This window comes from Schistosoma haematobium, chromosome ZW (genome assembly GCF_000699445.3).
Source record: "Schistosoma haematobium chromosome ZW, whole genome shotgun sequence".
Taxonomy (NCBI): Eukaryota; Metazoa; Platyhelminthes; class Trematoda; order Strigeidida; family Schistosomatidae; genus Schistosoma; species Schistosoma haematobium.
The window spans coordinates 12,050,158-12,067,201 of record NC_067195.1 but is presented as its reverse complement, the minus strand read 5'-3'; the positions used below and the strand labels follow the sequence as shown (position 1 = coordinate 12,067,201).

Here is a 17,044-nt window from a genome sequence, read left to right as displayed (position 1 = left end):
CATAGATGTCCCACCACTAACGATCGAGGAAATCAGGACGACCATCAGACAAACCAAGAGTAGGAAAGCAGAAGGACCCGACAAAATACCAGCTGAAGCACTGAAGTCAGACATGGAAGTAACTAGAAACATGCTTCACCTTCTATTCAGGAAGAGTTGGGAGGAGGAACAAGTGCCGACAGACTAGAAAGAAGGATACCTCATCGCGATACCAAAGAAAGGAGATCTGAGCAAATGTGAAAACTACAGAGGAATCACACTATTGTCAGTACCAGTAAAGGTTTCCAACAAGGTGTTGCTGAACCGGATGAAGGACTCAGTAGACACGCAACTTCGCGATCAACAGGCTGGATTCCGTAAGGATCGGCCGTGCACAAACCGAATTGTGACACTATGGATTATCGTCGAACAATCAATTGAATGGAACTTGTCACTACACATCAATATCCTTGATTATGAGTAAGCATTTCACAGTGTGGATGGGAGAACATTATGGAAACTTTTCCGACACTATGGAGTACCTGAGAAAATCGTCAAAATCATTCGGAATTCATACGACGGACTTCAATGCAAAGTCGTGCATGGAAGACAGCTGACAGACGCATTCCAAGTGAGGACCGGAGTCAGACAAGGCTGTCTACTCTCACCCTTTATTCTTTCTTCTGGTAGTTGACTGGATTACGAAGACCTCCACACCACAGAGGAAGCACGGAATAAAATGGACAGGTTGAATGCAACTAGACGATTCAGACTTTACGGATGACGAAGCCCTTCTATCCCATACACATCAACAAATGCAGGTCAAGACAAACAGTGTAGCAAAAGGGAAAAAGCAAGATCCTCAAATACGATACAAAGAACACTAACCCAATCACACTTGATGGAGAAACTGTGGAAGAGGTGGACACTTTCACGTATCTGGGTAACGTCATCGATGAACGCGGATGATCTGATGCAGATGTCAAGGCGAAGATCGGGAAAGCAAGGGCTGCATTCCTTCAACTGAAGAACATATGGAACTCAAAACAACTGTCAACCAATATCAAAGTCATAATCTTCAGCACGAATGTCGAGACAGACCTATTGTACGGAGATGAAGCGTGGAGAACTACTACAACCATCATCAAGAAGGTACAAGGATTTATAAACAGTTGTCTACGCAAGATACTCAATGTCCGTTGGCCGGATACCATCAACAATAGCCTACTGTGGGAGAGGACAAATCAGGTTCCCGCTGAGGAAGAAATTAAGAAAAGACGTTGGGAGTGGATAGGACACACATTGTGGGAACCACTAAACTGCACCAAGAGGCAAGCCCTAACTTGGAATCCTGAAGGTACACGGAAAAGAGGAAGGCTAAAGAGCACATTACTTCGGGAAATAGAAGCATATATGAAAGGGATTGCCCAGGACTGATAGCGAATGCAAGTGAGCGGCCTATGCTCCTCCATGGGGGGTAACAGGCGTAAGGAAAAACGTTTAAGTATTGTTAAGGATGTCTACCTCAAATCACAGTCATAATAAATAAGAGATATAAGGTTACTATCTGTTTGCTTGTTGGACAGTTAACTTTAAAAAATATTCCGAGCAACTAAATGGATCTGTATTATTTCATCAGTATAAAACTATTATATGGATATTGGGATAAAGACAAGATAGTACAGTTAACTTAGAAAATCGATAGAAATTAAGTTAAAGTAATGGCTTAACCACTAAATAGGTTTATTTTAATTATCAGGACACAGGTCTGGATCCTGTTCCATTTATTTCAATTCACATCACCAAGTAATAACATTAGTTCTTTTTTCTAATAGGCATACAGGAAACATACAGCTCAAAGCCAAGTACATAATTTTGTACTTGTGATATCACTATGCGAAGTTATTAACTGGTAGATTCAGACAACGTGATTGGAATCCGCGCAATCACAAAACATTTATACTTCTTATTTCACAAATTCATTCTTCTCGAATCATTTTATCTATGATGCTTAATCTTTTCTACCATCAATAATACTGTTACCATACATTTTTTTTTTATTAATCCGTCGTTTCTCTTAATAATTTCATCTCACTATACCGAAAGGTGTGGCAACTTGATTGCCGATATATGCTAGGTTTTTACGTTGCTTATATCAGAAACTTGTGTTCATGTTAAAATAAATTTACACGAAGAGTGAATGACAGACAATAAAATAGTACGAACACATCAAAAAGCAAGCTTCACTTACTGGGTGCTGAACGATTTTTGTACAATAAATTATAATTATTTGGCAGATTGGTGAAACTATCTGAAATTTTATCACCATTACTATTATTAATAATTTGACGAATAGTATTACATTGATATTTCAATTTTCTATTGTAATCTTAATGAATAATGTTACGAATATTGGAGTAATTCGTGTCGATGCTTAATTTCATATCAATGTGAACATCAGGAGGGGTATGAGAAGAAGCGTTGTTGATATATGATGATTTTGGTAACTGAAAGTGTTTTAATTGTGTAACACTTGAATTATTATTATTATTTTTAGTATCGTTTTTTGACTGAGTAAATGATCTTAGCGTTGAATCCTAAACAAGTAATAACAGGAAAGCATACAGTAGAAATTTCATTAAAATGGGAAAAGGGATTATGTTTTATAGTTAATCATAACAATTTTGATTCACTCACAAGTGATTAAATTTGAGGAAAGCTAGGATTTCTAAAAATAAGACGCTATGACCGATTGGTTAACCTAAGGTAAGGAAAATGCAACAGGTATCATTGATAATATAAAGTGATAAATTGCGTGATGAATCATAGATCAATTAAAGTTGAAAATATGAAGCACCAACAGATTCCAGTTCAGTGAGTCTGTTATAACTGTGGAAAAGCTGGGCTTAGAGCAACAGGAAATTGCTGAGATTTGTACGATGTAGATGACAAATGAAAATATTATTCAACCTACGAAAAAGATTGAATTTCAGGACAAAATAAATGCCAGATCATGTTTTAATTTAATGTTTTATTTGTTCAGTACGACATTTAGTTACATAATTATAGATTAATTAGATTATTTCAGTTACGAACATTCGCTGGCTAATCATTAAATGCCAGTAAAATCTGTATATAATAGAGTGTATTTGATTGATGTTATTGTCATATAAAATCTTCATCTGATAACATTTTTTATTTCATTCCTTACATTAAGGAAATCTGTTTCCCTCGGTTTCAAGTTCAGTTTTAATAGGGACATAGGACTCATGCTCTCCGTAAGGCTTCATTGTTTGAGACTCGACCCCTTGATGGGGTACATACTATAGAGATGTACTAAATAAGGATGAATAAGGTATTCTCAGTGTTTTATAATTATTCTCTTCCAATTTACTCCTACAACAGTAAATATTGCAATTCGACGTTAGCGGTAATAATAATTTGGAGATAACCAAAAGAAATTAGAAGGAAAGCATACGCCTAGATAGATAGTGTTTTCTGAAATAGGGAGCATACACTTTTAGATTGCATAGAATAGGATATATTCTGAGATGTGAAAACAGTGTTACACCATTCCAAGATATGGGGTATTACATAAAGATGTAGTAAATCTTTATCGATTGAAGTGGTCGGGGCACTTATTATATGTGCCCATCCACCAACTTGACTGAACCATGTAGGTAGATGCAAACTATCTGGTTTGGATTCGTTGCAATTATCGTAACCAGTGTGATTGCAAATGTTAGGTGATGTAGCTTAGAATCATTCACAAACGCACAGGGGCATTCGTTCTTTGTCTATCCTTGGATATTGGGTTCCGAAATCTTATACTTTTTTTATTCTTTCTATACTTACTTTTTCCTGCAGGTACATCCAGCTGACGAGTCCCAAATAGGACGAAACGCGAGTCCTGGATTCCACTGCTAGCCACTATCCATCTTTGCTTATAAAAGCTAGTGAATTAAGGCAATATCGAGGCATACGCACAGTATGCACATATGCCAATAACAGACTGATCAACTGCAGTCTTAAGCCTCAATGGGAAGATACAAGCAAAAACAATACCAAGTGAACTATTCATATTACATTAGAATTTGTCTAGATAATTTCATCTCACCGTTATGATGAGATGAGGAAACTTGAATAGAAGCATATATATGCCAAGTTCTACGCTGGATATAACTGAGTGATATCCGATAGATAGCAAAACTATGAAATCTAGGATTTAAACAAATGTTGAAACTACAAAAACCCATTATTGACAGGAGTAGATTAGTGGCGATATCTTTGGTAATTGCTAATAGATACCTAACAAACCTAGATATAAATAACCAAATCAAAATTAATCCAAGTTTAAATAGCACAAACTGAACAACAAAAATATTATGTGATAAATCAAACAAGAGGTCTGAATAAATCAATGTCATGTCATTTCAGTCAAGGTGATTCATAAGCCATATGTATGTGAATTTGTGTATATGTAAGTGTGCACTGTAAAGGATGAAAAATGTGTGACCTTTATGGGGAGAAAGGATAGAGTTTAATTTGTAAGATAGTGTGAAGTGTGAATAATGTCAGACTAGGTGGCTACGATAGATTATCCATGTAGGATGTATGTTAAGGCCTTCTTTGCTATTGAGAGCAGTAGGATTGAGCATTAAATTGAACGCTTCAGCTGCTCTCCTTTCTTTGTAATTGAAAAACCTTTTTTGTAATATTTTGATATTTTTGACGTCGATCTGGTGGACGTTGAAAATCCTTTCTCACCATAAAGATCACGCATTATTCATCCTTAACAGTGTACGCTTACATAGACAGAAATTTACATTCATAACGCTTATGAATCACCTTGACTGAAATGACCTGTTTTTAGATTTATCACATAATATTTTTGTTGTTTAGTTTGTGCTATTTAAACTTGGATTAATTTTGATTTCACTGGTTGAAATCATGAGTCAATTGAAGCTAGACCACCATGGAAAACCTGGAAGCAGTGGACGGCCATTTCGTCCTAGTATGGGACTGCTCAGCAGTGCGCATCCACCATCCCGCCTCTCGAGACATTCGAACCCAGGACCTATCAGTGTCGCGCGCGACCACCTAATAATTACACCACTGAGTCGGCATCCAACGGTCTTAATGTCTAACTTCAACCAATCCACGAAGTTGCGCCACCCTACACCATTGTCTTCAGTGAGTTGATATCTCACAACAGACCTGGTTCAACTCCACTGGTAACGGCTTCTCACTAGAACTCCAGGAAATGCCTCTTCAAGTCAGTCACCAGTGAGCAGATGATTATTATCAGAAGGGGTTAAGCGCCTGACGCGAAACTGATAGGTCCTGGGTTCGAATCTCGCGGGAGGCGGGATCGTGGATGCGCACTGCTGAGCAGTCCCATACTGGGACGAAACGGCTGTCCAGTTTTTTCAGTTTTTCCATGGTGGTCTAGCTTCAATTGACTCATGATTTCAACCAGTGAAATTTCTAAAATCTCCATAAAACCCCTTTTGATAATTTTGATTTAGCTATTTATTTATTATCTGAAAAAGTGGCTTACACCGTGTCACGAAACGTCAGGAAATCTAACTTTTCAACTCATTAGGAAATTACATATATATTATTTACTTAATCCAACTAAATGTTTGGAGGAAGACTATATTGTGTATGAAGTTATAAAAATCCTACAAGAAATAATAAAGTGGAGCCGGGTGTTAGTTAAACTACTCATGTGTTGAGGCTATTAATAATAATGACGAACCAATATTAATGATAGAAAGATATGTGAGTAAAAATAACACAGACAATAATATTCGACAAACTGAATGATTTATGTGGCGCATACCTATTTGGTGCCTTCTTGTACCTATGTTTATGTGTTTAAATAAATAAAAATTGAACGTATAGTTCTGGTTTGTTAATCTGAGTGGTTATTATTATTATTATCTGCTTTATTCAATATTATATTTTTGGTACAATATAGAATTCTCAGCGCAAAGTATTTCAACAAGTTTCCGTTTCTTTCTTCTTGGTCGGTCCTGGCGATAAATATTGAGTGATCGCCAGTTAGATGTTAGCACTCCAGTGAATGAACATCTGAATAATGTGCATTCTTTTCGTTGTATATTGCCAGCAACCACATTGTCTCTTATTGAGTTTTTTGTAACTTTGACAACGAAAGGTTGTACACTTTTCAGAAACGCAGCAGGATAGGTTATGCGATTAATAAAGCCATATCGACTTTAGCAGAAAATTACTAACCCGATAAATCATTGAAAGCTATTGAATTGTACTGGCGCTGTGACAAATTTGCATTAGATGGGTTAGTATTGAGTTGCTTACTGCCTTGACTTCATCTTTGCTTAGCTACATTGAAAGGTCCCGACCGTTGTTGTTACCTTAACGTGGTGGTGGGGCTTGCCTATCGTGATGAAGCAACCGAGCTATACTGGCTGGAACAACCGTTCCTCAAGGTCCTACCATGTCAGACAGGTCGGTTGAAGAGCAGTAAGACTAAAGGCAACAAACCCAAGGTCCGAAGGCGAAGTCGTACTGCTGACTGTACAGAGGTGTGACAGCAGTAAGGTGTTTCCTTCAGACAACCAGCATGACAGCGATGCTGCCTTCCCACAGGGAGGGGTGGGGTCAGAAAAGGTCGACCCTAAAAAAAGCACACCTCGCCTTATCCCATGGATATCCGTCTCCGGCGGTAAGCTCTCAACAAGTACGGAGCTAACACAAAAATTACCCATGAAAAGGTCGTGTGTGACCGACCTCAAGCAGTTGTCCCTTGGGCACTGCGGTCACGCTCCCAGGTCACTAAGACCACCTCTAATCCAATTTCCTTTTCAGGTACCTCCAGAAGAACCCTTCCACGGTGTAGGCAACCGGGAAGTGATAACCGCCCTCATAAATCTAACCGCATTTAAGACAACTGTATTCATAATCAACCTCCGTCTTCACTTCCTATTATTCCTCCTACATCGACTTTCACCCCTAAACTTCCTCTTTCGGCTTCCCTCTCAAGTGTCACCATAGCCAATGATTCTAGTGCTTAAAACACTGTCCCAGATCTACTGAAACCTCGCTCCAAATTACATATTGTAGCCTTCAACGTACGCACCCTATGTCAAATCGGTCAACAGGCTTCCTTGGCTAGAATCCTAGAATCTCGTACCATTGATGTATGCTGTGTCTCCGAAACACGCATACAGGATCCCAGTGTGGTCATTCACTTGACCTCACCTCGGCAAAACGGAGAGCCAACGAGATACACCCTCCGTGTGTCTGGTGACCCGACGGCCAGCTCTCGTGGACTGGCAGGTGTAGGCATAGCACTAAACATGAGGGCGGAACAACTACTATTAGAGTGGATCCCCGTTAACAGTCGTCTATGTGCTGTTCGGCTAAACGGCTCCGTAAGAACTCGGAAGGATAGGGACACACATCGTAGCCTTTTTGTCGTTTCTGCCTACGCTCCCATTGACTGCAGCTCAGATGAAGTGAAAGATGAATTATACAGAAAGCTATCTGAACTTCTTCAGAAAGCTAAACGTTCAGACATAGTACTCGTAGCTTACTTACTTACGCCTGTTACTCCTAAAGGAGCATAGGCCGCCGACCAGCATTCTCCTACCCACTCTGTCCTGGGCCTTCTTTTCTAGTTCCATCCAATTCTTGTTCATTTTTTTCATGTCTGTTTCCATTTCCCGGCGTAATGTGTTCTTTGGTCTTCTTCTTTTCCTTTGGCCTTGAGGATTCCATGTGAGAGCTTGTCTTGTGACGCAGTTGGGTGCTTTCCTCAATGTGTGTCCTATCCACTTCCAGCGCTTCTTCCTGATCTCTTCCTCCGCTGGGATCTGGTTTGTTCTCTCTCACAGAAGGTTGTTAATAATAGTGTCCGGCCAACGGATCAGAAGTATTTTGCGTAGACAACTGTTAATAAACACCTGTATTTTCTGGATGATGGCTTTCGTAGTTCTCCATGTTTCCACCCCATACAGTAGAACTGTCTCGACATTTGTATTGAAAATTCTGACCTTGGTATTGGTTGACAATTGTTTTGAGTTCCAGATGTTCTTCAGTTGTAAATATGCTATTCTTGCCTTGCTGATCCACGCCTTCACATCTGCATCAGACCCACCGTGTTCATCAATGATGCTGCCCAAATATGTAAAGGTTTTTACATCTTCCAAATCTTCTCCATCAATTGTGACTGGATTGATGCGTGCTGTGTTGTATCGGAGAATCTTGCTTTTCCCTTTGTGTATATTGAGACCCACTGCTGTTGAGGCTGCTGCTACACTGGTCGTCTTCTCCTGCATCTGTTGTTGCGTTTGGGATAGAAGGGCCAGATCATCTGCGAAGTCTAGATAGTCCAACTGCATCCTAGATGTCCATTGTATCCCGTGTTTCCCTTCAGATGTTGACGTCTTCATGATCCAGTCGATCACCAGGAGAAAGAGAAAGGGTGAGAGTAAGCAACCTTGCCTAACACCGGTCTTTACTTCGAACGACTTTGTCAACTGTCCTCCATGCACGATTTCGCAGTTTAATCCATCATATGAATTCAGTATGATATTGACTATCTTCTGAGGCACACCGTCGTGTCGAGGAAGCTTACATAGTGTTGTTCTGTCCACGCTGTCAAATGCTTTTTCATAGTCAATGAAGTTGAATTAGAGTGATGAATTCCATTTAATTGATTGTTCCACAATGATCCGTAGAGTTGCGATTTGGTCTGTACACGATCTATCCTTACGGAATCCTGACTGTTGGTCACGAAGTTGGGCGTCTACGCAGTCCTTCATCCTGTTTAACAATACCCTGTTGAAGACTTTTCTTGTTATTGAGAGAAGAGTGATGCCACTGTAGTTATCATAGTTGCTGAGATCTCCTTTCTTCGGTATTTTGATCAGAAGTCCTTCTTTCCAGTCTTTTGGTACTTGTTCTTCATCCCAAATCTTATTGAAGAGAATGTGGAGTATCCGTGCAGTTACCGCTACGTCTGCTTTCAGTGCCTCTGCTGGAATGTTGTCTGGTCCTGCTGCTTTGCCACTCTTGATTTGCCTGATGGCCATGCTGATCTCTTCAATTGTTGGTGGGCCAGCATCGATTGGGAGGTCCGTGGGTGCTACTTCGATATCCGGTGGGTTCAGTGGGGTTGGTCGATTCAAGAGTTCTTTGAAGTGTTCTACCCACCTGTTTCGTTGCTCTTCAATGTTGGTGATTACTTTGCCTTCCTTGTTTTTCACTGGTCATTCTGGTTTACGATAATTTCCGGAGAGTTTCTTTGTTATGTCATACAGTTGTCTCATGTTTCCTTCTCTTGCAGCCTTTACCGAGGCCGTCGTAGCAGGTGACTTTAATGCCCAGATAGGTAGTTTAAACCAAACAGAAAGGCATTTAGGTGGGTATTTTAGTATTCCGGCACAGCGAACAGATAATGGTGATTGTCTGTTGCAACTGTGCTCAGACGATCGTTTATTTTTAGCAAACACAAATTTTAAGCATAAGGAGAGACATCGTCTAACATGGCGACCCCCTACACCAAACCAACGATGGACTCAAATAGACCATATTGCCATCAGTCATCGTTGGAGAGGGTCGGTAGAAGATTGTCGCTCATTCTGGTGTACTTGCTTGGACTCCAACCGCGCCCTAATACGGGCACGCATCTGCTTGCGCCTCACTGGACGCAAAAAAGCCTCAGTAAAAAGACCCATTAGAACTGAATTGAGTAACGAGAAAACCAAAAGTAGGTTCCAGGAACAACTGAGGTCACAATTAGGTAGTTCTGAAAACGAGGTTGACCCAGATGTTGCTTGGAAAGCTATACAAACAGCTGTGGAGACAGCAGTGACATCTATCAGTGATTTAAACCACAGAGTTACAAAGAACCAGTGGATTTCTTCAAGGTCTATTGCGCTGATGAATTCTCATAAACTCATCCCTTCAGGCTCTGAACACGATGAAGAGCGTAAACAAATCAGATCTAGGCTAACCAAAAGTCTAAGGAACGACCGTGAGCAGTGGTGGGCAACGAAAGCAAAAGAGATGGAAAAGGCGGTGACTATAGGGAACACAAGACAGCTTTACAGACTAATAAAAGAAACTGGAACTAATAAGTCAAGTGTAAGTCAGACTATTTCGGAAAAAGACGACACCCTCATCTGCTCCCAGTCCAGACGTTTAGAACGATGGGCGGAACATTTCAGAGGACAGTTCAGCCGGCCTTCAGCTACTCTACAACTACCCTCCATTCCCAGACAGTGTGAATGGAACATTGAAGTAGGTCCCCCAACTCTAGCAGAAGTTCAAAAGGCTATAGTTAATCTGAAACGAGGAAGGGCAGCTGCTCCAGAGGTCTTTAAGGATGGTGGTCCAATTTTAGCGATTAGGTTGACTAATATTTTAGCTAAGATCTGGGAGTTAGACGTTATTCCATCTGACTGGTCACAATCACTTATCGTCCCAATATATAAGAAAGGGTCAAAATCATCCTGTGACAACCATAGAGGGATTAGTTTAACTAATATAGTATCTAAAATACTAGCCTCGATAATTATCAGACGCCTAACTAAGACTCGTGGACTGCAAACACGAGAGAATCAAGCTGGCTTCAGACCTGGTTGGTCGTGGCTGCATCGACCACATATTCACCATTCGTCAGGTTCTAGAACATAGACATACTTGTCGACGTCCGACAATGGTGGTCTTCCTTGACGTAAAAGCAGCATTTGACTCGGTAGACCGCGAGATTCTGTGGCAGTGTCTGTCATCGAAAGGCGTACCTCAGAAGTACATAAACCTTGTGAAGGCTCTTTACTCGAACGCTACCAGTCGAGTGAGAGCTTATGGAGAACTGTCATCTGCCTTTGCAACCTCAAGTGGTGTCCCTCAAGGCTGTCCACTTTCTCCATTTTTGTTTAACTTCATCATAGACCTATTGATGGAAATAACATTCTCGTCTACTGAATTCTCGGGTATTGAACTTCTACCAGGAGGTCCACTTATCGACTTAGAGTACTCAGATGATATAGTCCTGTTTGATGAAGACGCTGATAAAATGCAGAGTCTTTTGGTAGCACTAAGCAACAATGCCAGAATGTTTGGAATGCGCTTCTCTCCCTCTAAATGCAAGTTGTTGCTTCAGGACTGGCCTGCGTCAACACCTGAACTAAGGATAGGGAGTGAAGTAGTCGAACGCGTTGACAACTTCACTTATATTAAAAGTCTGAACAGCTCTAATTGATTGGTGTCTGACGAAATCTCAGCACGGATTCGGAAAGCTCGTTTGGCTTTTGCCAACCTACGTCACCTGTGGCGAAGGCGAGATATCCGTCTATCAATAAAAGGACGAGTATGCTGCACGGCAGTGAGTTCTGTTTTAATTTACGGCAGCGAAACATGGCCATTAAGAGTAGAAGACACTCGTAAGCTATTAGTATTTGACCACAGATACCTTAGAAATATTGCTCGCATCTTCTGGGATCATCCGGTAAGTAATAGCGAGGTTAGACGCAGGGTATTAGGTAATGATAGTAAGTCAAGTTATGAGGTTGTGAATCTTCATCGACTGAGATGCTTGGGCCACGTGTTACGTATGCCCGAACACCGATTACCACAACGCGCAATGCTAACCGGTGTTCGGGATGGTTGGAAGAAAGTTAGGGGCGGCCAAAACAAAACGTGGCATCAATCCTTGAAGTTACTAACTTGTAGTCTGAGCCATGTTGGTAGATCCAGACTACTCGGTTGCGGTCCGCGTGACTATCGTAACCAATGGTTGGAGACTCTTGGTGACATAACTCAGAATCGATCATAATTGCGTCGGTGTATACACTCTCCATCTTCCGTTAAATCGTGAGATTAAAATCGCTTCATATCTTTCTTTCTACGATCTAATTCTTTCTTCCTGTACTATATCCTTATTGCAATCTTTCTTTTATATATTACCACCTCTGAATTAACTACTTCTATGAATTTGGTGTTCATCTTATTGTGCTGATGAGGTATGGCAACTTGGACCGATGCATATATATGCCTGGTCCTACGTTGTAGCTGACTGACTGACTGACACTGAAAGGTGTCAATAAGTAAATAAATGCAAATTCTTAGAATTTTAACCAATGTAACTTGTTCCACGAGAGCAATCGAATTGATAAATACAAAACGAGGCGAGTATTCGAGATCATTTATTTTTCACCTTAATGCTATCATTGGGAGAGTAAAAAGCACTTTATTTTATTTTAAGAACAATCCCGAATTCATATACTGTAACTTTAAACAATGTATTTTACTTTAAACCTGGCCAGTTATTGGATTATTAAGTTGAATATATACAAATGTAGAACCTGAAGAGAATTTATTAGGAAAAAATAATCTCCATTCATCTATCAGTGTTTTTAGTATGATGTGGGTTTTTAAACATTGTTATGTTTTCTTTTCACTCTTATAGACTGATTTCCATTCGTTTTCTTTATTTTGTACTGAACCTACTTTTTCTAACTCTTTACAATCTCATTTTTATTGTATGACCACATATATATTTCGGTGCGCCTTCTTACGAATGTTAATGTGCCTAAATAACTAAATAAATAAATCGAAAAAGAATGCTGATCAATTCTGTGAGTCAGGGCTAAATTAATCTGTACCGATGATATAAGTGACGGCGAACTTGATAAACCAAGGTATATACTGATCAAAAATGAATATTCATACAGATTCGTTGAAAAAAAAATTGAAACCAAAATAACAATGTGAAAGTGTCTATAGTAGCAAAGATGATACAATTTATGAACATTCAGATTAAAGGAGATATTGCGGTATGAATTCCGAAAAACAGACTTTCGATATTTCTGAGAAAAAAATATTCTAGCCGCTTGAACATATTATTATCTTCTCCGATCGTGCTTGAATCCGTAGTTGTGTGAAGAACAAGATCCCGTTTGAGTTAAATAAATGAACATCTATCAAATGTTTACTTGCATACAGAAGGTTTTAAAGCACATCCTGCTCTGACTGGCCTTTGAAAGGACTACCAAAAGAAAGAGTAAAGGAGAGAGTAGACAGCCTTGTCTGACTCCGGTCCTCACTTGGAATGCGTCTGTCAGCTGTCTTCCATGCACGACTTTGCATTGAAGTCCGTCGTATGAATTCCGAATGATTTTGACGATTTTCTCAGGTACTCCATAGTGTCGGAAAAGTTTCCATAATGTTCTCCCATCCACACTGTGAAATGCTTACTCATAATCAAGGATATTGATGTGTAGTGACAAGTTCCATTCAATTGATTGTTCGACGATAATCCATAGTGTCACAATTCGGTTTGTGCACGGCCGATCCTTACGGAATCCAGCCTGTTGATCGCGAAGTTGCGTGTCTACTGAGTCCTTCATCCGGTTCAGCAACACCTTGTTGGAAACCTTTACTGGTACTGACAATAGTGTGATTCCTCTGTAGTTTTCACATTTGCTCAGATCTCCTTTCTTTGGTATCGCGATGAGGTATCCTTCTTTCTAGTCTGTCGGCACTTGTTCCTCCTCCCAACTCTTCCTGAATAGAAGGTGAAGCATGTTTCTAGTTACTTCCATGTCTGACTTCAGTGCTTCAGCTGGTATTTTGTCGGGTCCTTCTGCTTTCCTACTCTTGGTTTGTCTGATGGTCATCCTGATTTCCTCGATCGTTGGTGGTGGGACATCTATGGGAAGGTCTGTGTGTGCTGCTTCGATATCCGGTGGGTTCAGTGGGGCTGGTCTCGAAGTACTCTACGCATCTGTCCCGCTGTTCTTGAATTTCAGTGATTGGCCTGCCTTTCTTTGTCCTTGACCGGTTTCTCTGGTTTGCTATATCTCCCTGCTGGTTTCTTCGTTGTATCGTAAAGCTGTTTCATATTTCCTTCTCTTTCAGCTTTTTTCGCCGTCGTTGCTAGTTCTTCCATGTATTTTTGCTTGTCGGCTCTAATGGTCTTCTTCACTTGCTTATTTGCTTCTATGTACTCAGCTTGTGCTTGGACTTTCTCTGCTCGCGTTCGGCTGTTGTTAATTACTGTCTTCTTGTTCTTCCTTTCTTTGATCTTGTCCAGCGTTTCTATAGAGGTGCATTCCTTATGATGATGCTTCTTGAGACCCAGAACCTCCTAATACGTTGAGGTTAGTGCTTCTTTGATCCGTTCCCAGTTGTCCTCCGTAGTAGTTTCTTATTCTTTCAGTAAATCCTGTAAGGCTTGGAACCTGTTGTTGAGAGTTATCTTGAATTTGTTGAGTTTGTCAATATGTCGAAGGAAGGCTGTATTGAACCTGTGTAATGCTGTTTGTTCAGTTGTCCAATGCTTCTCTAGCTTCAGTTTTAAATTGGCAACCACCAGGTGGTGATCTGAAGCTGTGTCAGCTCCTCTCCTGGTTCTCACGTCTTCCATTGACCTTGTGAATTTTTTACTGATGCAAATATGATCTATCTGGTTCTCTGTGGTGTGGTCCGGTGAGATTCATGTAGCGTTGTGTGCGCGTTTGTGAGGGAATATTGTGCCGCCTACGACCAATTTGTTGAATGCACATAGATTTGTAAATCTCTCGTCATTCTCGTTTCTCTCTCCCAGTCCATATCGTCCCATGAAATCTTACATAACCGTTGTTGTCTATTCCAAATTTGGTGTTTAGATCTCCCATCAGGATAGTTAAGTTTTTTCTTAAGCACTTTGCTATGATTAATTGCAGCCTCTCGTAAAACTGATCTTTATCATTGTCGTTGCTATCATTGGTGGGTGCATATCATTAGATAATATTCATTGTGATTCCCTCGTTCTCTCTTTTTGAAGGATACTTTGATGAGCCTGCGTCCATGGGACTCCCATCCTATAGGTGCATTTCGTGCTTCTTTGAACAGCACCAGAGCAACTTCTGAGTGTGTGGAGCATTTTGTTCTTCGTGACCAGAGTACAGCAGCATCTTTCCCAAACCTATCCTTTTCTTTCCAGCTTGGGTCCATTAATTTTCGCTGATTCCCAGTACTGCCAATTTGTATTTCCTCATTTCCGTTGCTATTTTACTGGTCGTCTTGGTCTCCCACATTATCGGGTCGATCCATGGATCTATGAAAGTTGTTGCTCTGGTTGTTGGAAGGGGCATCCATTTCGTGACTTCTGAGTAATCTTGGATTTCATCATGAGGCGTCATAATTCTTCCTTCAACTCAGAGGGCAGAGTGTAAGTGGTTTAAATCGTTTATTCTAGTTAGCGTTGTCTTACAAAGGTTGTTTTCTATTGGATGGAGTTGCCAACCCCACGCCTAACCCTGCTCCTTTACCCGGGCTCGGGACCGGCAGTAGATCTTAAAGAGTTAGCAGCGGAGGTTTTCTATTACTGCTACTACTACTACTTTTTTCCTGGACCTCAACCATTTTTAAATCCATTTATTATAAACAATTTAACGCATGGTATACATATTCATATGCTTAAGTTGACCTTCACTTCATACAAATGTAATCGAGTGAAATTATCAAGATTAAATGAAAAGGATGTGAAATATAAATGAAAATAATATCAATAATAGTTTAAGGCACAAGACACATGAAACGTGTCGCATATTTTTCCATAAAAATTAGTTGAACGTGGGATTCTGATGAAGGATAAGATAAAGCACGAATACATCCATACTACCGTGACCATTTTCGAGTCATCTCACCTAACACTTGTTATAGCTTATGACTTATTTATTTATTTATTTGAGCACATAAATATTGGTACAAAGGGGCACCAAATACATATGCGACACACAAGTCACTTGATTTGTGTGTGGACTGTGATACTGCCCGTGTGCCCAGACCGAACCAGGTGGTTTTCTTAGGGGACCACACTCGGAGTCTTAGACTTGAAGGTCTGATCCACAAGGCAGTGGAGCAACTTCGTATACAACACCCCGGCCGCGACAAGGTAGTGAGTAGGTGTTCCCGCACAGTCGCTGTATACGCGTGGCCAAGTGAGAGCATTTCGAGAAGAAGAGAGGACTCTCCCCACTCTCGGTCGTACCAGGATACGATCTAAGCTAGAACACCACTGTAAACCTGGAAGTACTGGACGGTCGTTTCGTCCTAGTATGGGACAACTCACTAATGCGTATCCACGATCTCGCACGAGAACGCCTAACCTTTAGAACACTGATGCATATACGCCAGTCCGCTTTTTGTTGTGGAGCTACGTATGCCAGTGGTTTATCGATAACAATTCGTAGTCTTGCTCGGCAATATTTAACAGTGTGGCTTAGGAAAGAACAGTACTGACAAACTACAACATATATTCTGCAGCATATACTACATACAGAATATTCAACTTCAAAGAGTAGCCTTATTGATTTCTTATCTATAGTTGCGTTGAAATACTGCAAAACAACTTAAATATACACAAAATCGTACCGAATTCTAGCTATCAATAGTTTTAATCTTTGAAAGTCAGTCAGCTACAACGTAGGACCAGGCACATATGTGCATCGTTTCAACATGACATACCTCATTAGCACAAGATGAATACCGGATTCATAGAAGTAGTTGGATTAAATTAAAAAACTCTTTTACTTCTTAAACTTACCTGATTCAATATTATCATGATGTAACATTTGCATAAGTTTAGCTTCTAATGTGCGTTGACGTTTTCGTTGCATCGCCGTTTCCGGATCTAATATTGTACGTGTAAATGATGAGTTTGGTAGAGTGTCAGGATTTAGTGAAATTAAATTTTTATTGTTATTATTGTGGTGGATAATATTACCGCCACTACCATGTTGTTTAATTGATCCTAGTAAGCATTTCAATGAATTTTCAGTAATAAAATTAGAACGAGTTTTCGACAATCCTACACCAGCTGCACAACCTAATGGTGGTCTACGTCTTTCATCTGTTTTCACAGTCACAGGTGAAATAATCTTTTCACGTCGAAAAGACCAGCGACGTTGAAATAGACGAGTTTTAGGGTTGATTACTGATCCACAAACAGTACTATTATTATTTGAACCATGAAATAAATTTGTTCCATTTTGACTTCTTGAAACATTTTTCTTGAAAAGAGAATTAT

The 17,044-nt window shown here is 40.2% G+C and overlaps 1 protein-coding gene across 2 annotated transcripts in view; it reads right to left on the bottom strand.

Annotated features, from left to right (window-relative positions):
* Nucleotides 1-17,044, bottom strand: part of MS3_00002791 (uncharacterized protein) — a gene marked incomplete at its 5' end in the record, with an annotated part of 50,842 nt that overhangs the window by 30,318 nt on the left and 3,480 nt on the right. The window contains 2 exons of one of the 2 annotated variants that reach the window (XM_051210416.1): nucleotides 2,231-2,576; nucleotides 16,562-17,027. Coding sequence is in view for 1 of the 2 variants with exons in the window: in XM_035730414.2 (XP_035589439.1) it covers nucleotides 16,545-17,027 (483 nt within the window). Of the gene's footprint in view, nucleotides 1-2,230; nucleotides 2,577-13,867; nucleotides 17,028-17,044 lie in introns of those variants that run through there. The other variant, XM_035730414.2, reaches the window with a different exon arrangement.